The sequence below is a fragment of the Aythya ferina genome (genome assembly GCF_964211825.1).
Source record: "Aythya ferina genome assembly, chromosome: Z".
Lineage (NCBI taxonomy): Eukaryota > Metazoa > Chordata > Aves > Anseriformes > Anatidae > Aythya > Aythya ferina.
This window is the reverse complement of record NC_140299.1, coordinates 39,090,298-39,114,462: the sequence shown is the minus strand read 5'-3', so window position 1 is coordinate 39,114,462 and position 24,165 is coordinate 39,090,298. Positions and strand designations below refer to the sequence as shown.

Genomic DNA, 24,165 nt, shown 5'->3' with positions numbered 1-24,165 from the left:
TTCTGGTGTAGTTCAGCTGCCCAGCAAGGTAAAACCACCATAGTAAAACAGCTTTCTAGATTATTTCAGTACTTCAAAATACTCGGTTAAGAACACTCAGGATGCACACAAATTTACAGTTTTTCAGTGTATACATATTGAAGTTGTCTATGCTCATTAATAGACAAAGCAAATGTTCCCAGAAAAAAAAAAAAAAAAAAAAAAAAAAAGAGTTTAAATAGAAGTTTTGGCTAACATCTGAAACCGGTGAAGTAAGACTGTCAGCCTCGTACTGACATGCAGAATGTCAGGAGGGTAGGAGTAATTTGACCCTCACAGTTCATAATTAAATAAACAAAGTGAAAAGCAACTTGACAGTTTGCTCACAGGATCACTGTCAGCTCACTGTCAGCTTCTGGACCCCTTCAATTACTCACGATACTGAAAATATCTGAAATAACCTTGTCAAGTAACATGTGAATTGTGGAGGGAGAAAAAAAAAAAAAAAAAAAAAAAAAAAGAAATGTGCACAGGACAAATATTGTCAGAGAGATGGGGGACTGGGGACTTCGTGTGGGCTGTGATGCTGGCGGATCCCCATGGGGGTGGCAGAACAAGGCCCTGGAGCTTGTCCTGTCTACCACCCCAGGAGGCACCAGGGCAGCCCCAGTCCTAAGCACTTCCCTGGAGTTGGAGGGAGTTGGAGGTATTCGTCCGCAGAAGGGAGAAGGCCCAGGCCCAGTCCCAGCCTGGCTGTGAAGCACTGGGTATGTGGCTCAGGCAGGGCTGCAAGCTGGACCACTTTCCCAGTGGCTGTGGAACACGGCTCCCAGGGCTGTGCTTGGCCTGGCCACTGCCTCCCACAGCATTGCAGGGGGCTCTGCCATGGCCCGCAGTGGATAGGGGGCCCCAGCCACACTGATCCTGAGCTGGCCTTGAGACCCTGCAATGAAACCCCTCAGGGAGAACAAGCTCAGGGCCCTGACGGTTTCTACAGATCTAGAATGAGCTATTTTTTAACAAGTGTGCAATATGTGTGATTTATGAAAATGTTGCAATGAAGTGATCTATTTAAGGAATTTGCTGGTGTCCTCTCTCATGCTATCTAGCAGCCTGTTCCCCTTCCTCCTTCATGATCATGCATGTTTATCAGTGGCAGATCAGCTATGCTTCTACATTCTGAAGGTATCTGTGTGTTGCAGCAGATCCAGATCAGCAGAAAGTAAAGCGACAGGCAGCTGGGAGGTCAAGCTGCTAGCTGCAAATATTTCTGTTTCACGAACTGGTATTTCTTCACTGACATGTTCTGGGCTAATCTGAGATGTTAGTGACATGCTGCATGGTGCTGTGCTCTGGAAATGTGTCGGGCCAACATGGTGAGGAAGTGCTTGCAGAAAACCGCTTCTGGCAGGCTGGCAAACTCCCTCATCTTGTGCAAACTACTTCCACTTTGAACTTCAGGGTGTAATCTGAATGTTTCAACCTCTTTTAAATTATATGTGTAAATTTTTGCCCTTCTGTTAATCCTGCCTGCTTCCAGGTGCTTTGTTTCCATAAATAGAAAACAACACACAAACCAACAAACAAAACCCCATTTTGATAGACTGTATACATATTCAGTTTCAGAGGTGTCTTATTCCTGGACCACTTCTGTCCTGAATTCATGGGCATAAGAAACAGAGCTCATAGCCATCAAGGTCAGTGAAGAGTCAGACTTACATCAACTTTTCTCCACTTTTTTTCTTTCAAAGTTTCACTGAGGAATGAGGTATCTTAGTATGTTCACTTCAGAGTTGTATCAGACATGTCAAAATGTGAAGGGAGTAACTCAAATTTGATTTTTCTATTTAACATGTTAATCTTATGATCCTGAAAGATTTAAATTAATTTACTACAGTGAGGGATGTAGTAGGCTAGGGGAGAACAGCTACCATTAGTCATCTTTTTCCTTCTGAAATGTGCCCCTTCTGTCTCCAGTACATAGTTTCACAATGACTTTTTTTTTTCTTTCTTTTTTTTTTTTTTTTTCTTTTTTTCTGTGGTTCCGTGTTTTGGAGAGCACCCAAATTTAGCTGCTAGCAAAGAGCAGCCAGTTGTTGTGGCTGTGGAAACACTTGGGTTGCTAGGTGGGGCCTCCTGCACAACACTATAAAAGCATTGCCAGCTCTCTGCTTTCTTATCCTGACTGTGCCATCCTGAGGACTAGTATTTGTGAAAAGGAAGGTAGGTTTTTGTAGTTCTTAATTGCTCTCCCTAGACCTGACAAACTTTAAGAATTGCACAGTATGTTTTTCATGTGATCTGTTGTAATTTTCTGTGGGTTGGATTTGCTGGCACAGAGAAAGATGGGTGTGGGCAGAAGAAATTCTTTTCATTTTAACGTGGATAATGTACACAGAAGGTCCTGGACAATCACTTCATTTTTATTTTTACTTTTTTTTTTTTTTTTTTTTTTTTTCCTCATTCTTTTCCTCTTTATACAATAGGTTGCAGAAAAGTAGCTTAAATAAAGTAGACTTATTTAGATTTGGCTGTTCCAATGCTTTTGCTTTGTATCTGCAGCAAAACTGAAATTACTGGAAAACAAATGTGCTGTTCACAGAAACTAAAGAAAAAGCAGCTGTTATTTCAACAAGCTTGCTGCTTTTGAACAGTAGAGGAATCTTTACTCAAACAGTGATGAAAATGAGGCAAAGTAATCTAAGGGACATAAGAGCAACCCCATGCTCTTAACCCATAACACAGAACTTTGGCTAAATGTGGCATAAGTAAGGGCTCTAGCATTTGAGGTTTGTTCTGGTAATACTTTCCATTTAATTTTTTTTGGTAAAGTTGTTTTTCTTTCTCATGTTTCCTTTGTATTCAGTAGACTTCCCTACTATAAAGGAAATTACTGTTTTATGTCTACTGTCTGCTTTTCCGATACAGTTTAATGGCCTCAATTTATATCAAGATCTTGGTAACTAGCGTTGGACAGAAACCACAGAATCATAGAATCATAGAATGGCTTGGGTTGGAAGGGCTCTTAAAGATCATCTAATTCCAACTGCCTTGCCATGGACAGGGATACCTTCAACTGGACCAGCTTGCTGAATGCCCCAATCAGTCTGAGCTGGGACACTTCCAGGGATGGAGGATCCACAGCTTCTCTGAACCATATGTTCCAGTGCCTCTCAGAGTAAATAATTTATTCTTTATATCTAATCTAAATCTACCCTCTTTTAGTTTAAAACCATTAATTGTTCTATCACAGTACTCTCTCACAGAGTCCCTCCCCAACTTTCCTTTAAGCCCCATTTAGGTATTGGAAGGCAGCTATAAGTGTCGCTGGAGCCTTCTCTTATCCAGGCTGAACAACCCCAACTCCCTCAGCCTGTCTTCACAGGACAGGCACTCCAGACCTTTGATCATCTTCATCATCGGGACTTACTATAACAGGTCCATGTCCTTCATGTGCTTGGGGCCCCAGGGCTGAATGCAGTGCTCTAAGTGGGGTCTCACAAGAGCAGAGTAGAGGGGGAGAATCACCTCCCTTGACCTGCTGGCAGGTCAAAAAAGTACAAAATCTGTACTTTTTTGGAAGTGCAGGATTTGGCAGGCTTTCTGGGCTGCAAGTGCACATTGCTGGTGCATGTTGGGCTTCTCATTAGAATAATAGAATCATAGAATCATAGAATATCCTGAGTTGGAAGGGACCCTTAAGGATCATCAATGCTCCTGGGTCCTGTTCAACAGTGATGCTCTCAATGCATATTTTGCCCAGCCTGTATTTATGTTTAGGATTGTCTGAGCCCAAGTGCAAGACCTTACAGAACTTCATGATGTCCACAGAGGTGCACCTCTCAAGCCTGTGCAGGTCCCTGTGGATGCTGTCCCATTCCTCAAACATGTTGACCACACCAGATAGCTTGGTGTCATCTGGCAAATTTGCGGCGGGTGCACTCAATCTCACTGTTCAAGCCACCTGCAAAGACAGGACCAGAGATAATATATCAGATAGAGCTTATGGTTAAATGTAAGGCAGGTGTGTAAATGTTTGCCTTAAAATATTTTTAAAGATACTGCATATTTACTCAAAACTTTCGGTAATTGGAGTCTGCCCAATTCTGGGGACTGGGAGCCAGTCTGAAAACAACATTGCAGTAACTCTTGTGAAGGAAGAGCTAGGCCTTTCAGTCTGGATCACTGCTTGATTTTGCATTCCAATTAAATGTTAATCATTCCAGCTGGGAATGGTAAGATGCACAGAAAACTTTTCTTTTTTTTTTTTTTTTTTTAATCAAGCAAATTTTAAATACATGATCTTTTTTTAACTGGGTTTTCAGTTAAACAGTCAGATCAGTGGTTCTTTAAAACTTTTTTCTTACTGAAGTAAAATAATACTTTGAATGTATCCGTCCTGGATGTAGGCTTTGCTTACATGAGCTGTTAGCATTTTAGAGTCAAAGCTCTGGTAAAAACCTCTACTCTGTAAAAGCGCTGTCTTCCTCAATTCCAGGCCTCCGTCTTCTTCTTTCTCCCTCTTCTCCTCCCATCTCTCACCTCTCCCCCTTAAAGTTACCCATAGATTCTTATAAAGCAGGCAAACAATTTTGTGTGTAAATAGGTTTCTTAACTTTCTGAGACAATGCAAGCAAAGTCAGGTCTTTAGCTGTTTCAAGAGCCGTTGCCCACTTTGGCTTCTTTTGAAATTATGTTGTTTGGTTACAAAATGGAAATATATGGTCAAACTGTCAAAGTATCTTTGTTTAAATAAAAGCAAAAATAAAGGTTTAGTTTTATTTTATTTTATGCAAAATTATTTTACTGTATTTGTAATTTAAATTATGTCAGGCATAAAGGCTTAGAGACTTAATAAACCCAATTTAATGTAGACTAGAAGCCTTCTACTATAGTTATCCCAATGAGCATCAAAACCCCTGGAACTGGAGTGGGGTGGGCAGACAGAAGAAATGCAGATATTAACAGTTTTCTCTGGACCCAGCTCTAACTTTATTTCTGAAATATTTTACTCTAGAAGCCAAAATGCAGTTTTGGTCCCACCTCTTCTCAGATCTACTGGTGTGAATCTTGTTTTGTAGCTTTAAACAGGGAGACACTGTGAATCTATTGGAGGCATACAGATCTGTACACATCAGGGCAGGTAACTAGGTAAACAGGTCTCAGTCTCATATGGAGACTAACATATTTTATTCTTTTTCACATGGCCTTTGTGTGTGCTGTTAAAAAATGCAGCAGAATTTCAAATACGACATCAATTCATATGGCCTCACTTACTTTAGCTGCCAATCCAAGGGTAGTACAGGAGTCACCGTAACAGCCTGATTTATTTTATTTCATTATATTTTATTGAAGAGCAACATAAGTATGCTTTCTGATCCTCAGTAAATCAGTAAATGATGTGCTTAAAAGTTGGTCCTTACACAATATTCTGACCATCATTTGCCAAATTGACACTTGCTTTAGGTAACATAAACACAGATTCAGAGTCAGGTTCAAGTTTTCCATGAATTTCATGCCCTCAGGGATACAAGAAGTGTAGAGAAGCAAAGAGTTCTCTGGGGAAGAGAGAATGTAGGTGTATCCAACTTGGAGAGAGGAGGAAAGGGTGGAGCTGGGCTGAAAGCTTGAAGAGGACTGGAGGACCTGCTTCTTTGTTGGCAGTCACACCTGGAAGTACTTTGTGCAGTTTTTCTGTGAGGATAACAGCAGCTAGGTTACAGACACGTTGCTTTGTCCTAGGAGTGTGTTGATTTAAATACTGCTCATTACTGTTCCTGTGGACTAAAAGGCATAAATAAGGTAAATGTGTTTGCAACATAAGCATTGTTTATTTTTATTTTGTGGATATGATCTTTATATTAAATTAAAATGCACACCATTGCAAATAGCACTTTGGCTCTTCATGCTCGATATGTGAACTGTTCTTCAAAGACAGCAGTTTAACCAAGAACATTTAGCTTATTGTTTATATGTATGCTTTAAAAACAAGCCTTCCCTAAAGTGTCCTATGGACAAATATGTTTTGATGAAAAAACATCCATTTTGAACAGACCAAAAAATACTTTATTTGATAAAATATGTTTCCTAGTTCTATGAGCTGTTCCTAGGAACAGTTCCCACACTGTTCCCACTAGGAGACAATATTCTTGATACCGAGGTCATTGTGAAGCAACCTATTTATTTTGTCAAGTCACATCACCATTGACCTTTTTTTTTCTTATTCTGCATGGTATCTTATGCCAAAATATTTTTCATTTTCATTTCTAGTGATGAAAAGAAAAAAAAAAAAAAAGGGGGGTAAAAGTCCATTATTTTGTAGAAATTGGGGGAAATATGTAAGAAATAAGGACCAGTATATGTGAGACTGCTTTTACTCATCTTTCTTAAGAAAGAGCTATTGGAAGAAACTACACAGGAGTGTATTTAAAAAGGGAATATCATTTGCCTTAACACACAAGAGCTCCAACCTTGGAAGATGATCAGATAGGAAGAGTTATTTACCACTGAATTTGAAAAGAATCAAGTAGTCAGTAAGCTAAATTTACATACATAATACCTTAAAAATGGGGAAAGATATTTAATTTGTTTCTGGTAATATCCCTTTGAAAGTCAGTGTTAATGCTTAGGTATTGCCATACCAAATACATATAAAATCCAATTAGTTTACTGCTTTATTTCTAATCTGAAATTTCCAAAAGTCGTTTAAGTGTGTATGGTTGAGCAGCCAACTGCCAAACATAAAAGTTGCCAGCTTCCAGTAGTACAAGTCAATTACTATTTGGGAAATGGCCCCGATTGTCACAGTTAAAGAGAAAGGGTTTTATGAATGGGAAACCTTGAATTTCATTGGTGATTAAAATGATAAAAAAAAAACTTGATGCATCTCTTCACAGATTCTCTGTCAACATGGCTATGGTATCGGAATTCCTGAAGCAGGCATGGTTCATGGATAATCAGGAGCAGGAATGTATTGTAAGTGTAATCACTTGTTGAGATCATTTTATTTATTTTCTAGTGGATTTAGGAGTGTTTAAAGCAATAGGCCACCCCACATCTTTCACAGAAAGGCAGAAAAGCTGTTGCAAAAATCCAGGTGATTAAAACTGGAAACCAATTTTATTGCATCATATCATCTGATATGCTCTTATAAACTAGTAAATCTAGTATCAGATTAAAAAATACTGTAATGTGTATATATCAGTTTCAGGCCGAACTAGTGCTGCAATGAAATTGTCATTCCTACTGGCCAGGCATTGATTCACTCAAGTCTTCCTCTTTAAAGTAGTAATCTGATGTACAGTATGCAAATCTGTAAGAACCTGTTCAGATAATGTATTTGAGAAGGATGCTTAGACTGAGATACAAGAAGCCATGTGTTGGAGCGCTGGAATGTAAAGGAGGAACTAAAGTAACTAGTATATTTCTTATTCAGTCTGGAGAAGAGGAGGCTCTGGGAAGACCTTATAGTTGTCTTCCAGTACCTAAGTGGGGCCTACAAGAAAGCCATTGGGGAGGGACTCTTTGTCAGGGAGTGCAGTGATAGAACAAGGACTACTGGCTTTAAACTAAAAGAGGGTAGATTTAGGTTAGGTATAAGGAAGAAATTGTTTAGCATGAGGGTGGTGAGGCACTGAAACATGTTTCCTAGAGAAGATCTGAATGTGTTCAAGGCCAGGTTGAAGGGGCAACCTCGTCTAGTGGGAGGTGTCCCTGCCTGTGTTAGGGGGGTTAGAACTAGATGATCCTTAAAGATCCCTAAGATCCCTTCCAACCTAAACCATTCTATGATTTGTATTAGAAGACGAAAGTATGTGGGAAGAGTCACTGTATGTAGTAAAAAATCTCAGATGATCAGTGTTTATACTGATTAGAAGGAAGACTCATGGTGATCAGTAAGAAGAGTTATTGGAATAGATGTGGAAAGTCTTTTTAATAATTAAGTTGATTAAGATACTGAAATTAGTGTCAGCAAAGGCAAAGTAGCACACTGTAAAATCACTGGAAATCTTTAAAGCAACTTTAATTCTGAAAAAATAGAACTTTGGAATTTCAGTAAATAAAGTTTTCTGCTGTAGATCTCTGTATATTTTGTAATTTTCACTACACAGTATTTCATGTATAAAACTTTGTATCCACCATCCCTTATCTCTTTTCCCATGCAATCCCATGGTCCTTAGCCATTCCAGTTATGGAAGTTACAGACAGGTTTTTGTTTAGGTAGTAGATAAGTTTGTAATGGAAAGCAGTATACAGACTAAACCTGGCATGCCTGAGAAACACACACTAAACTCATCCTGTTTAGCTCTTGGCTTGCTACACGGGTCATGCTGATTTTTTTTTCTTTGAATTAAACAAGACACTACTTATAAATACACAGTCTGCTCTAAGAAAACTCCGACTTATTTAGCCAGCAGACATTACAGGTATGCAAGTATTCAATACAGAATGCTGTATGTGAAACATATCCATAAGACCTTGCCATTTGTCTGTCTTGTACATGCAAAAGATTAAATAAGTAAATAAAATAGTGAGTTCTCGAAGGTAAGATAAAATACTATAGTTGATTCTAAAAAAAAAAAAAAGTTTAGTTAAACTTCACTTTTGTTGCAAAAAAAAATCTCAACCATATCGTACCAAAGGGAGCTTTATTATAAATATTTTCTCTGAGAATCTCAAGGCATTTTATAGGTTCTATAGAAGAAGGTAATGAGTATGGCATTAGAGATAGTAATGTGGTGTTACAGGCTCTACCAGCAAATTGATTAGTCACATCAACACATATGTTGGCTTAGGGCAAACCACGTAATTGTTGATGTAGTGGAATTTATCATCCCCAGTTATTACCAGAGTACTTCAGACATTGCCTAGAGAGTGTCCAACATAAAGGAGTGGATTCACCATAGAATTCACTATTGTCTAATAGCTAATGCTAAAGAAAGTGTGTTTTATATCTTATGTTTCAAAGAAGTTGAGTAATAGTTCTCCGCCTCCTTGTAGTGTCGGGCTTGAACTTTTCTCCAAGATCTTGCACTGAAGCACTTGTAACATTAAATATGTAAAGTAGCTGAGAATTCACTTGATATAATGCACGATCAATTTGTATAAGATGAGCAAGAAAATCACTAGCACTTTACTGGAAGCACCTTCAGGATTTAAATATGGTTTGAGAGAGAAATACTTTCCTGTGGCATCTAATTTACTTGGACAAATAGGGGTGTAAAATAGGTACGTTTTGTTTAATAGAAGTGTGAAAGGTATAGATCTAATACTAATACTGTACTGGGCCTGTTTAGCTGTCTGTAGTTAGAAAACAAGTATTTATTCTTTGAGAGACCCATAATAGTCAATTCCAAATACATGGCTTACTTAGGCATATGAAACTTCTTCTTTGCATAAATATACTTTGAAAATAGCATTTATTTATTTATTTATCATTCCTTCTACAGAAAAGTTCAAAAGGTGGTCATTCAGTACAGTCATACCCAAACTTTGATCCATCAGCTGATGTTGCTGCTTTGGACAAAGCTATTACGGTAAAAGGTAAGAGGAGTAAATATTTAACATACTATATTAGAATTATTCCTTGGGAAATTTTAAGAATAACCTGAAAAGTGTATCGGAGCCAGAGGCAATGGAAAACAGGAGAGGTACCTCAGCTTTAAAAAGCCTGGCAAGACATTTAATTATGCCACTTGTTAAAGAATCTATACTCTTTGTTATTCTGACATTGTATTACAATTTCAGACCTTAATACTACATTAAATTTATTGATTTTGTTGAAGGAATGGTTGTAAAAATTTGGTTTCTAGAGAATAAAAAAATATACCATACTAAGTCTTTTTTATTTGATTTCCATAGAATCTATTCGAGAAGTAGTGAATATCCTGATAATGGAGTGTATGCTCCTTTAAATTTATCTATTTAATGAAATTCACATTTGGCACTTTGTACTTAGAAACCCTTTTCACTTTGACTTGCTAGGTTGACTATGCTGTCTCATTGTCTATACACTTAGTTATTCTGTAGTGTACGTACTGCACTTTGAGATTTTATTATACACACTTTGAGACTTTATTATACTGTAGAAACATGTTTCTGTGTTCTATGGGAACCTATTGGTTTCTTCACTGCATCACTAATTTTAAGTCTATAGATGATAACAGTTTTGGTTAAAATTTGATATGTCAAGCATTCAAAATCTGCCACAATGCAAATAATAAAATTTGTTAAATGATGCACTAGAGATCACTATATTTTCAATGTATTCACTATTACACTGTTTGGTGATTTGTAGGTGTGGATGAAGCCACCATTATTGACATCTTGACTAAAAGAACAAATGCTCAGCGTCAGCAGATTAAAGCTGCCTATCAGCAGGCTAAAGGGAAGGTATAGTATATCCAAGCCAATCTTAATTGTGCATCTGAAATAGCAATGTTGCTCCTGGGTTTTATGGTACATTCAGCTTTAGCTTTCTAGAACAGAAGATTATAGTGATTCTGTCACCTGTAGTTTATGAAAACTACTGTAGTAGTAGTATCCTGAATATAGTAGTATCCTGAGATAATCTCTTGAATGCAGTGGCATTTTATTTTGAAATAAAAAGAAAACTTTCAAAATTCTATCTGTCTGGGTTTTTGAATGCCCAGAAGATCACTGGGAATGCAGAAATTTCACTGGGAGACAGGCTGTTGAGGAAAAGAGAGGAATAGAGTAAGAGGCTTTGGGGACACCTAAACAAATCTTTTTGTCCAGATAGAATATAAGACAGAAAGTAGGACAATAATGCTGTTTCACAACTATAGCAATGCTAATGGGGACAGGTGTACAGGAAGCAGTGAAATTCTAATTCTGAATGGTAAAACTGCTAGTCCCTGAACCTGAAAAGTTTAGAAATTGCTGCATATTTCTTCAAGACATTTTAATTGCCCTTCACCTTTTCTTGTAGAAAATTTTCTCTAGTTGAACCTGTAACTCTAAACTGAAATTATAACTGCACAGTTGACATACCAGAGTTCATGAGCCTTTGCTCCTTGGGAAATGATTCCCTATAGTTTTTGGCTTTGTAATTTTAAGTGCCTTTAAAGGGCAAGAAAGAAAACAAGTCTAATGTCTCATTTTAGGCTGGATTTCCTGTTTTTGATAAGGAAACTCACTTGTGATTCTCACAGCTCTGTCCTCCCACAGAGGAAGCTCCAGTGTCGCAATTATATTTTTTTTCAAGTCCTAAATTAAAATTTAACTTCAAAGGCACAAGAAGGCTAATGCTGTTATATCATTAGACCCCCTGGCGGTTGGCTTCCCGTCAAAAGCAGAAGAGACCTAACTCCTAACATAGTTCTTGATTCTGAAATAATCTCATTAGTTATCCTAGGTATCCTGACCAAGCAAACTGATCTTCTCGCCCCTACAGCAATTACCTAGACATGCATTTGGTGAAGAACACAGCTGTATCTCTTCACTGTAGCAAAATACAGTACTGAACATTTACTAATAGGAGGAAGAATAAATCAGAAATTATTTTTTAAACTAAAAATAATTAAAAAATCTTAATTAAAAAAAACACCTAAATGTTAGTCAAATTAGAATATAATCCAGATTATAACTTCAGGTCTTGCAGATTTATATAGGGTGTTATTACAGTATATCCACAGCATTTCCATTGCATTTTTTTTTCTTTTTTATTTTTTAATATTTATTTTCTAATAAATAAGGTTATATATAAAGTGCATTTAAGCCATTCAATTATCATAACAGCAGTACAGTGTTACCTTCTCTTGAGAATTAAGCAGCCTATTTTGAGCCGCCTTCTGATGCAGTAAATGGGTGAACAGGGCTGACAAGAACTTCATGAAGTTCAGTAAGAAGTGCAAACTCCTGCACATGGGGAGGAACAACTGCAGGTACCAGGCCACCCAGCTGGAAAGCAGCTGTGCAGAAAAGGACCAGGGGGTCCTGGTGGACAAGAAGTTGAATGAAAGTCAGCAGTGTGCACTTACTGCTAAGAAGGCTAATGTCATTCTTGGCTTCATTAGGCTTCGTTTTTGGACTGTACCTGAACAGCAGTTTTTATCTTTTTGCCAGCTTACAGGGTGTTGTGGTTTATCCTAGCAGGCAGCTAAGCACCACTCAGCTGTTTGCTCATTCTCCCTTAGTGGGATGAAAAAGAGAATCAGAAAAAAAGGTTGAGATAAAGACAGCTTAATAAAGCAGAAAAGGAAATGAAAATAATAATAATAATGAAGTAAAACACCAAAAAATACGCACAGTGAGATTGCTCACCACCAATAACTGATGCCCAGACACTCCTTAAGCAGTGGTAGTGCTCCTAGCCAACTTCCCTCAGTTTTATTGTTCAGCATGACATAATACAGTACGGGATATTCCTTTGGTAAGTTTGGGCCAGCTGTCCTGGTTCTGTTCCCTCCCACCTTCTTTTGCACCCCCAGTCTCTTCACTGGCAGTGCATTATGAGAAGCTGAAAAGTCCTTGACACGGTCCAGCTGGAGGCCGGCTGGAGGCCGGTCACTAGTGGTGTGGACTGGGGCCAGTCCTCTTTAATATCTTTATCGATGATCTGGATGAGGGGATAGAGTGCACCCTCAGTAAGTTTGCAGATGACACCAAGTTAGGTGCGTGTGTCGATCTGCTTGAGGGCAGGAGGATCTGGATAGGCTGGACTGATGGGCTGAGGCCAACTGTATGAAGTTCAACAAGGCCAAGTGCTGGGTCCTGCACCTGGGGCACAACAACCCCAAGCAGGCTGGAAGATGAGAAAGCTGCCTGACAGAGAAGGACCTGTGAGTCCTGGTTGATAGTTGGCTGAGTATGAGCCAGCAGTGTGCTCAGGTGGCCAAGAAGGCCAACAGCATCCTAGCTTGTATAAAAAGCAGTGTGGCCAGCAGATCTAGGGAAGTGATCGTCCCCCTTTACTCAGCTCTGGTGAGGCCGCATCTTGAGTACTGTGTTCAGTTTTGGGCCCCTCACTACAAGAAGGACATCGAGGTGCTTGAGCGAGTCCAGAGAAGGGCAACGAAGCTGGTGAGGGGTCTGGAGAACAAGTCCTATGAGGAGCAGCTGAGGAAGCTGAGATTGTTTAGGCTGGAGAAGAGGAGGCTCAGGGGTGACCTTATTGCTCTCTCTAGGTACCTTAAAGGAGGCTGTAGCGAGGTGGTGGTTGGTCTATTATCTGGCAACAGGACGAGGGGGAATGGGCTAAAGTTGCACCAGGGGAGGTTTATGTTGGATATTAGGAAGAACTAGGAAGGGTTTATAGACATTGGAATGGCTGCCCAGGGAAGTGGTAGAGTCACCTTTCCTGGAGGTCTTTAAAAGACGTTTAGATGTAGAACTTAGTGATATGGTTTAGTGGAGGCCTTGTTAGTGTTAGGTCAGAGGTTGGACGAGGTGATCTTGGAGATTTCTTCCAACTTAGACGGTTCTGTGATACTATGGTGTAACCATGTCTCTGCAATAACTAAAACATCAGTGTGTTAACAGTGTTATTCTCATGCGGTGTCAAGAGTTGGACTTGATGATCCTTAAGGGTCCCTTCCAACTCAGGATATTCTATGATTCTATGATCTTAAGTCCAAAACACAGCACCATAATAGCCACTATGAGGAAAACTATTCCAGCTGAAACCAGGACACAGAGTGTATGACTCTTCCTTCTTCTTCATAGAGTCTGGAAGAAGACCTGAAAAAGGTTCTGAAAGGCCACCTGGAAGATGTTGCCGTGGCTCTACTTAAAACTCCAGCTCAGTTTGATGCTGAAGAATTAAGGGCCTCTATGAAAGTAAGTCAAAAATCTTCTGAGAGGAACTTTAGTAAAGAGAAGTATATAAATCTCAGATTCTTTAAATGACACTGGACTTAATTTTTTTAAGCTCATGTATTATATTATTTTTTCCCTATTTATTAAAATAAAACAGTAGTGGTTATCCAGAACCAGCTACTAAGAACAAGACTCAGCAATCTCTGTTGAATTTCAGGGTTGAAGGAGATGGATTGCCAATGCTATTCTTACATGAGAAAGAGCTCTCTGCCTTCTGAAAATTGGAGGTTATTTGCAGATGTAGTGCTAGAAAGCCATAGTGTTTACATATGCGTTTATTTAAGAGAAAATAGAAAAGGAAAGATGTATTTTTCTTCGTAATTCTTATTCCTATCTTCTATGTATGTTGCTTGGTCACTTCATATTTTTGTTGGGTGCCAGAGTGACACTAAATGCTGCAAACATGAATTCTAAAATAATTATATCAGGTGAAAGCAAAACGTTCTTCCTTTTTCTGTCTGTTTCGTATGACATCTTCAAAGTCTTGTCCATGACTCTCACCTTATTTCAGTTGTAAATTTTAAGTTTGCTGTATTAACTAACTTTTTTTTTTTAAATCATTTTTAACAGGGCCTTGGAACTGATGAAGATACTTTAATTGAGATTCTGGCCTCAAGAAACAACAGAGAGATCAGAGAAGCCAGCAGATACTACAAAGAAGGTAACTCAGAGTGGGAAAGAAGTATTAATGGCATGAAACATTGGACGATAGCCAAACCCTGTCCTCCAGTGATTCATTTCTTTGTTCCTGTGATTTTTTTTTCAAGCACCTGTAGTGAATAGATCCATGCAAACTTAACTCCTGGTGAAAAAGAATCTAGTGTGAATTGTACATGTCTTTTCAAAACTCCATAGCAAACACATTACTCTTACAGCCTTACTTCTAAATTTAAGGAGCTGAGATGACATTTTAGGAAGCAAGTAAAGCTTCATGAAAAGCTGAAAGATGTGTAGGAAAGGGAGGTCATACTGATCGTTTCTGACTTACATAGATCCTGCTGCACTAGGAAGTGACTCACAATTCCAACCAGAGCTGTGAATATTTTTTGGAATAGGTTTAGAAAGCATTTAGATTTAGTTAAAAGCAAAATCCAGCTGCTTTGCTGCCCCCATTGCCAAGCCCTATCTGAGCTCTTTTGACTTTGTCAAAAGTTTACTTGTAGCAACACAGATAACTTCAAGATTAGGAACAACCAGCGAACTGAAGTAGAAGATCTTTGAAGAAATAACTAAAATATAATAGCATCTCTCATATAAGGAGAGTACTGCAGTCAGTCAGTGTTATCTAATTAATTTATGCTTTATGGGATTAAGAGTTAACTTTCGGAAGAGATTTCCAATCAGTTAGAAGTTTGATTAGTTTGAATAGTAGTTTGATTTTTATTTTTTTTTTTCCGGAAGAGTTTTAGGACTGAACAAAACAGCCAAAAATAAGAACGAAAGACTAATGACTCACAAAATTTCAAACTTTTTTTTTTTCTTTTTCTCTATTTCACAAACAAGACTTTTGCTTGAGACTCAAAGCTCAAGACTTTTCCACCCATACAACTTTTAAGAACAACTTTTTCAGCAGATTTTGGATTAATCCTCAGATTTCTCAGCACATCTCAGGGATTAGAAGACACGTTGAAAAAGTACCCATTCTTGCAAAACTAAATTAGAGAAAAGTACAATTCTACTAGGCATTCTACTACTAAGTTGGAAATTTAGAAAAGACTGAAAAAATGATATAACTGATAATTTAGAAAAGAATTATGAGTCCTTTTTCATTTGATTTCAGTACTGAAGAGAGATCTGACACAAGACATCATCTCTGACACATCTGGAGACTTTCAGAAGGCTTTAGTTGCTCTAGCCAAGGTATGCTGTGCTTAAACATTTTCGGTGAGGTTATCAGTAATTAAAAAACAATATTATGTTAAATAATCTTCAAGATTATGTTGAAGTCATACAGTAAATAAGAATTTTAGGATTATTTATTTCCTAGCACTGTTTTTTACTTACTTACGTTAGACCATATCTTAAGCAAGCTATAATGAGATTTATCTCAAAAACATTTTTTTAAAGGCAATGGTATTTGTTACTGTTTACCAGTTAGGTTCTTAAGACTTTTTTTATGTGTCTTTATGTGTCTAACAGTCTTAAAGCACTTGAAAAAAAAACAACTGGAATGTCAATTGACTGCAAATGTATAAAGAAGAAATGCTTACATGTAGAGAAACATTTTGGGTACTTCTTAAGATATGTTTCTTGTAGTAAGGTAGATAGTGGCATGGAGTTAGCAAGTGGACAAAGTGTTTTGTGAACTGCTCAAAAGCAGTTCAGCTGAAACACTGGAGCTGAGAAGTAAAAATACCCTTTTTAACATACATTAATATTTTATTCCATCTCTGCTGAGTACATTTGTATGCAGTTTGTATGTGCACATTGGATTTTTTTTGATATATCAATGTGCATAGTTTTTATTTTTAGTTTTGCTTTCAAATCACCTTGAAAGAAGTTTATTGAGTTTATTCACCAGGGAGCACATCATAGCTTCCAAGACTTTAACTTCACATTAAGAAACCCTGGATTTTAATGTATAACTTCAGAAATACTTTGATGGCCCTAGAAATGTGAGCTCTGATCAATTAACAAATGCATCAGCTTTATCCACAGAATAATTAATATAACTGTATTTGTCTGCAATTCTGTATTAAGCTATGTATAAGTGTGGAAGGCCAGATCTCTAAAATACTCAATTTTGGTGAACTGTATGATTGTGAGTAACATCGGTTATTATTTTTTTTTTAATTTGATTTATGTAGGCTGACCGATCTGAAGATCCTCATGTGAATGATGAGCTTGCTGATAGTGATGCCAGAGTAAGACCATACTTAGCACCCTGCAGATCTTCATTTGACTTTATTACAAACTCTGACTGGCTGTGAATGTGCTGTTTCACCTACCTGGATCTTGCACATTTCAGATGACAGACAATTGTACATTACATACAATTATGTATATATACATAATCTTTTTGAGGTCATGGGGACATGGGAGGCAATTGGGACATGGGGATGGGAGGACATGGGAACACGGTGGGGGGCAATTAGTGTGTATGTACACAGTCTTTTTCTGAGGAGATAATGTTTTCCAAAGTTCACATGAACTCTTTGGTCACTGAAAGAAATGGAATTTTTATGCTAATAGTCAACTTCAAAAATGCTTCAAACCCTCTTCTACTATTTGAAGTAGAGGTCAGGAACAGGAGAACTTAGATTCAATCTGTTTGTTTAAAATAAATACAGTTCTTGAATTGAGGGACAAATTTATACTAGTGATTGTGCAGAAACAGATACCCTATGTTGACCAGTGTAAACCATTCAGTATGTTGGTTGTAGCTAATGCGTTTCAGTGTCATACCTTTCAAGAGAATTTGGTAAACACCACATTCATTTTCTAAGTGATTCTAAGAAAAGCAACTGATTTTTCCCTTGTTTCTTCTGCTATTTGTGTAGGATTTTTGTTAAGGTGTTGGTAAACCTTAACAGTCTGTCCTGAGTTTTCACTTTAAATTATTGTTTTAAATCCAACAGAGAAAAAGACATTTAACAATTCTATTTTTATTCCTGTGACATATGAGGTTTAGTTTTGTCATCAAACATAGATATGAAAGGCTAGTAAATCAATATTGTGTCTAAGCTCAGTTCAGTTTCCCTGGGTCCAAAGACCTTCACTGCCAACACCTAGAAAGGATGTTAGATCTTTTTTTGCTGTAGCATGGAGATCTTTAATTATTACTTTTACAAAGGTTTGAGAAGGTAGGGAAAGTAACAAAATTGATGGGGTTCTTACTTTCTATTCAAGTTACTCTTGGAAAGACAAGAAATACCTGGTACATCAGCTTCTCCTTCACATTTGTCTAGTTAATATTGGAATTGTGTTTTTTTTTGGTCTAAGGTAAGCCAATAAGCCTGCCAGTCCTATGCTCCCATGTATACTATATGAAGATACATAAAAAATAGCTTCATTCAAGAATGCCTAAAAATATTATTTTTAGCTGTACAGTGCTCCCTTGGTACTATTATGCTGTAAGTGAAATATGAAGTATTACTTGGTATACCTAGAGTTATTTTGAGGCTGTGTAGAGTTGTGTGTCTTGTTACAGGTTGTGTCAAGGTTTAGAGTTCTTTACTGACAAGCAGTGACCTACCTTTGGCAAGGAGTCTCAGGTACTTCTATTTGTGTTTTGCTATACAGATGATAACTTGACTATTATTATTATTTTTTCTTTTATGACAGGCCTTATATGAAGCAGGAGAGAGAAGGAAAGGAACGGATATTAATGTGTTTGTTACTGTTCTTACTGCAAGAAGCTACCCTCATCTCCGAAGAGGTAGGCTGGGTGAAACTTTGTTCCTCACTGGAATTGTATTTGAATATGGCTTGCTCAGAGATTATATACATTTCCAAGATGTGACTGCTACAGAGGTCATTGTGCATGCTGACCTAAGCACACAGTTGGCCACTTTGCTGTTCTCTCCACACTAGTGAAGAGTCAGTGTCAGGTAAGTTGTTAACAGAACTGTTACTATGAAGTCTCACAATGCCGCTGGTAACAAGGCCAATGAATCAGTGTGATTCTGAATACTCCTCAACATGGTCTTGCTCCTCTACCAGTTTGCCCTGCACGGGAGATACCACCTTATGCTATAGCCTCCAGTGGAGTAACTGTACTACTATTTCCCTGTTAATGGAAATTGAGCCCCACCATCCTAGCATGGGTCTGTTCCTTATGCCAATACCATCACTCCATACAGTACTGCTTTTCTTTACTACACTGTGCTAGCTGAAGAAAATGAGAAAGATAGCCTGCCATGTGTGTGCACTGCCACAGCAGCAGGGACAGAGTAGGGAAAAAAAATGCGGGGAGAATACTATGTTTCCATCACTCTTCACTGAATTTTCTTCTCTTGCTTAGTCTTTCAGAAGTACACCAAATACAGCAAGCATGACATGAATAAGGTATTAGATTTGGAGCTGAAAGGTGATATTGAGAACTGCCTGACTGCCCTTGGTAAGTGGTTATACAACTAGTAACCTAGTATATATGTTAACTGTATGAAAAACTACCTTTTTAGTTCTGTAATACTTTTTCTAACAGGACAACATTCTGGTCTTTTTTGCTTCACTGAGAAGCAAAACAGTTCTGATGTAAGATTATTAAAAATATAATAAATTTCCTCTTGCGGTGTTCGAGAAAATATTATTTTAATGTTCATGATAAAGATGTATCTTAAGACCCTTAAAGTGACCGTTCCTTGTAAATAATAAGGTGAGAATAAGGTGAGCCATCCGTGTTGTCAAGGATAGAATCAGGAGCCAGACCCCTATCTTTGCTTTTCACTTTTGTATTGCAGTCAAGTATACTTTGGATAAAAAGAGACTCACCAGTTCCCTCTTAGTATCAGGTATGGTAGGCAAGTACACAGCATAACTTGGCTAAAATATGTCAGATCATAACTACCAGATCTGCTGTAGAGGTCACGAATACTTTCACATTTTTCTGCTTGGGAACTGTGACATCATTCTCAATTTTATGGCAGTGGACTAGAGAGTACAGTCTTGTCTTTACAGTAACTAGAGTATTCTCCCCTGACTGAATTGCCTACTGAATAAAGAGAAGAAAGGAACAGCTACTTCTCCCATATTTTTAAGATAGGTAATAGAGAAATAGATAAATAGGATATGTTGGTAGGAACACTGAGACTTATTCTGCAGTGTTTTCTTTCCAGATTTTTGCCTTTTGTTATTTGTTACATTTTTAACAGGTGTGACTTTATCTCATTGTTTCATTACAGTGAAGTGTGCCACAAGCAAGCCAGCTTTCTTTGCTGAAAAACTCCACTTGGCAATGAAGGTAACCTCAAGAAAGAACTTGAGAACAGAGTGTGCTTTATGAGCTGAAAAATAACAAATTAGGCTAGAATAAGAACTTTGTGTGATGAAAAGGACTGCAGAAGGAAATCCAATTCATTTCTCTCTTTCCTCCCCTTCATTCCTTTGAAACTACTGTTTCCTTCCATAGAAAGACCTGTCTATTTATTATAGAGTTTTTGGGAAAGTGCCTGTCCATCCACATACATGTATATACATTATGCTCTTTGTAGTGACAGAAAGCTAACTGAACCTTTTCATATTAATGAAACCATTAAAATATTGACAAAAAAGTAAATAGGAAGGCACTTACAGACTGGGATGAGAACCTTGTAAAAGCCCATACAAAACTGCAGGCAAATTTGAAATCTGAGCTGACTGAGGTGGTGAGAACTCATGAAATCACATAGTATGCAGAAATTTACATTAACTTCTGTCACTTGTTTAGGAGCTGTACTGAGTGACTTGTGGTGGTTTTACCGAGCTGGGCAGCTGAACTCCACCACACTGCTCTCTCTCTACCTCCTCAGAGAGGAAGGGGAGAAAATGCGATGAAAAGGGCTCAAGAGCTGAGATAAGGACAGGGAGATCACTCTACAGTTATCATCATGGGCAAAACAGACTCAGTGCATTAATATAATTTATTACTTATTAATAACAAGCTAGCAGTAAGAACTAAAACTAAAAACACCTTCCCCCTCCATCCACCCTCTTCTACCTCCTCCCCCTGAGTTTTGCAGGTTAATAGGGAATGGGGGTTGCGGTCAGTCCCTAATGCTTTGTCTCCGCTGCTCTTTCCCAGTCACTCTCTGCCCCTGCTCCCCTTGGGGTCCCTCCCACGGGATGCCATCCTTCCCGAAATGAGCCTGCAGTGGCTGCCCAGAGGCAGCGGCTCTTCAAGAACTGCTCCCACATGGCTCTGTACCACAGGATCCAGGAGCAAACTGCTCCAGCATGGGTCCCCCATGGGTGGGCAGCAGCTCTCCCCAGACTCCCTGCTCCTGCGTGGGCTCCTCTCTGCGGGCTGCAGCTCCAGCCCAGGGCCTGATCTTGTGGGGGCTCTCCATGGGCTGCAGCCTCCTCCAGGCCGCATCCACCTGTTCCACCGGGGGCTCCTCCATCCACGGGGGGGCTGCAGCATGGAGATCTGCTCCATGTGGGACCCATGGGCTGCAGGGGGACAGCCTGCTCCAGCAGGGGCCTCTCCACAGGCTGCAGGGGAACTTTTTCTTTGGCACCTGGAAAATCTCCTTCCTTTCCTTCTGCATTGTCTGCAAGTGTCTGCAGGGCTGGTTCTCACTCCTCTCTCCCAGCTGCTGTTGTGCAGCAGTTTTTATTTCCCTTTTTTTTTGAAATCCGCTGTCCCAGAGACACAAACAATATCTGTTGAATCAACTCTGGCCAGCGGTAGGTCCCCTTTGGAGTAAGCTGAAACTGGCCCTTCTGTAACATGCAGCAGTTGCTTGTCTCTTCACGCAGCGGTCACCTCTGCAGCTCCCCCACTACCAAAATCTTGCCATGTAAACTGAATATGCTCATTATGAAAAAGTAGCTCATTGCAGGACAATAAAAAAAATCAAACAAACAACAGTGAAATTTAGGTTTTCCCTGGTGTTCAGCAATCACAGTGAACAACCTGCCAATTTTTATGAAACCGCAAAAAGAAATCCAGGATTGGAAACAGCCAGTTGCAACTGAATTTGTCCTCATAGGGGACCAGAAGGGGGTTAGTACTGACACAAAGAAGTCTGATGAATCAGTACAAAGAACTTTGATAGAGGAAGATCTTTCAATGACTTAAGTAGCCTCAATTTTTGTTTGTTTGTTTACTACTTTTAACAGGGCCTTGGGACACGGCACAAACAGCTCATCAGAATCATGGTTTCACGCCATGAAGTAGACATGAATGAGATCAAAGCCTATTATAAGAATCTGTATGGTATCTCTCTTCGCCAAGCCATTATGGTAGGTTTTCGCTGAAGTTAACAATGAAGTGGAAAACGACTAGATGTTTTAGGAAGGCCAGTAAGGCTTTGTTAACTCTTCTGCTCCTCAGTCACCAGTTCATCCTGAATAATGAATTGTAGCTGAGTAACTCAAGTTTTCAGTGAGAACTCAAGGTCTCATGCTGGTAGAACTAACTTATTTTATAGGGGAATGTTTTTTGTCACAAAAGCTGTAGCATTTTTGCTACATTTAGCATAGTTGATTTGTAGTTGTCTCAGAATGTCATCTTAAAGTAAATGCCAAGAATGGAGACTATCCCCAAGTTCCTGTGCTTAAGCATTAGCAGGTACATTAGTGAGAGAATGAAGATGGTTGCACTGACAGCTGTCTGACAGATATTTGCTCCATCTGGCTTTTGTTTTTTAATGTTTGAGTTACTCCTACAAATACCTTGTAAACTTGGCTTTAATTTGTCCTACTTTTTAGGTCACTTAGGAAAATGAGATAAACTAACAAAATATTTTCTTGAAAGGGACAAGCCACCTAATGCATTCTTCTAGAAAATTGAAACCAGTGAGCTATTAGAAAAAAGCCAGACCTTCAGATCACCTTTGTGGAAGCTAGTAGATAACTAAAAAAAAATCTACCTTAGAGCAGAAACATAATCTCTAAATGTACTAAAGTACCTTTTTGAGTTTTGCATGTACCTGCTGCTTTTTCAGTTAGCTGCTTTTTCAGTTAGTTTCTAAAAATCATTTTTTCTGCCATGACCATTTATTTTGGTGAAGGACCAATGTTTAGTAAATGTATATTGAATGCTTATTGAAATTGATTTGACACCATTATCCTAACAATTGTGCTCTTTTCACTTAAATTGACAGGATGAACTCAAAGGGGATTATGAAAACATCCTGGTGGCTTTGTGTGGAAGTGATTAAATAAGTTTCATGTTCCTATGATGCACTCAAGCCCTGTTGCTGAAGGTCTTTATATTTGATTCAGCTGTCTATATAAAATACAGGCTTTACACAGTGAGGTTTCTCTGGAATGGTATTTAGTCTACATGTATTATGCAGAAAACCTGGAACCTGGAATGTATTTTTTCAATATCTTTATTCTGTATGGCATGAATATAATCTTTTTACCATTATTTATCCAAAGTCAACGAATGCTTTGAAGTTTCTATTTGCTTGATTAATCATGAAACAAGTTTTCATCTAAGAAAATTAAATAAATTTAAAAAAATAAAATTAGACTTTGTGAAACTTTGTACATCCTGCATTGCTTTTCTGCAATTAACATCAAATTGTCTATACACAGTAAATGAAAGAAAAATCTGAAATATTTAAATAGTGAAAAAAAGAATGTAACTGTATCACATAATCTAGCTGAAACTCTGGCTTTCCATTTCACATCAGCCAGAGTTTATATACATTGGATGTTAGAAAAATAGCTAAAGATGACATGTTCAAAATGTCAACAATATGAAACAGCTAATGATATCTCTGGCTTGTTCTTTTTTATTTAAATTAGAGTTATTAATTCTATTATTACATATATAGGGGGGAAAAAAAAAAGCATCATAGCCTCATAGCCCATGTAGGACTTTTTTTTCTTTTTTTATTTCTCTGATGATTTGTGTGCATTTTTGTATCTGTCCAAAATGAAGAAAACTGCTCTCAATACCTCTGTTTTCTGATTTCTATTACTGTTCCAGTTGTTCCAGACCCTGTATAAATGAAGTGCAGACCCCCAGGTGCAGTAGTAGAATTAAGCATAGTTGTTGGTTCTTCACTTCATACAACCATTGACAGACATTGTTAGGGTGCCCTCCACTTACTCATTTGAACAACATGTTAAGCTATTGGGATATCAGAGGTCATCTTGGCTAATTTCTGTTAAACATTGCAGGCATTCTTCAGTTCATATTGGAGTGGTCCAAGAAATAGACCTTGTTGTCTAGAGAAGGTGAAGTCTTATTCTACAAGAACCATTGGAATGACTAGAGCTAGATAGAAACCATGTGCTTTGCACAGGCTGGATTTTTTACCTATGCTAAATATTACATGCACTACTGTAGTTCACTCTGTTGATTATTCTTTTACTTATCTTAGGATAAGTAAAAGAGATTCAGCCCAAAGTAGTTCATGGGAAATAAATACAATAGTCATCAATGAAAGCAGGAAAAAAAAGCAGACGTATGTAAAAAACATGTTCTGTGACATCTGTATTATTAACTGACAAGCTTCAGGAAAAAAAAAAAAAAAGTATAATTTGAGTGTGGCACTAGCAATATAGGCATTTTCTCAAGAGGCAGATGTCCAGAGAATTCAATATTCCCACCCCAGAAAACAGAGCAAGCTTGTAGGCTGTGGATGGGTCATAAATAGTTAACTTGTAAGAAGTAAATTATTAGGCCTAAGGGGGGAAACTCTTTATTCAAATTTCAGTTGTTTTGAAATTTACATGTGTTGCAGCTAT

The 24,165-nt window shown here is 38.2% G+C and overlaps 1 protein-coding gene across 3 annotated transcripts; it reads left to right on the top strand.

Moving 5' to 3' along the window:
• The first annotated feature begins 1,996 nt into the window (after positions 1 to 1,996).
• Positions 1,997 to 22,949, top strand: ANXA1 (annexin A1). 3 transcript variants are annotated; one of them, XM_084503827.1, is made up of 14 exons: positions 2,160 to 2,202; positions 3,044 to 3,157; positions 6,876 to 6,954; positions 9,429 to 9,522; positions 10,277 to 10,371; positions 13,666 to 13,779; positions 14,389 to 14,479; positions 15,599 to 15,678; positions 16,626 to 16,682; positions 18,103 to 18,196; positions 18,782 to 18,877; positions 19,662 to 19,720; positions 21,580 to 21,702; positions 22,566 to 22,949. In XM_084503827.1, the coding sequence occupies exons 2-14, from the start codon at positions 3,138 to 3,140 to the stop codon at positions 22,620 to 22,622; spliced, it is 1,059 nt and encodes a 352-aa protein (XP_084359953.1). In that variant the 5' UTR covers positions 2,160 to 2,202; positions 3,044 to 3,137; the 3' UTR covers positions 22,623 to 22,949. The 3 variants fall into 3 exon arrangements, with proteins under 3 accessions (XP_084359954.1, XP_084359953.1, XP_084359955.1); XM_084503828.1 differs by lacking the exon at positions 3,044 to 3,157 and having other exon boundaries at positions 1,997 to 2,202; XM_084503829.1 differs by lacking the exons at positions 2,160 to 2,202; positions 3,044 to 3,157 and adding an exon at positions 5,654 to 5,781.
• The last annotated feature ends 1,216 nt before the right edge of the window (positions 22,950 to 24,165 follow it).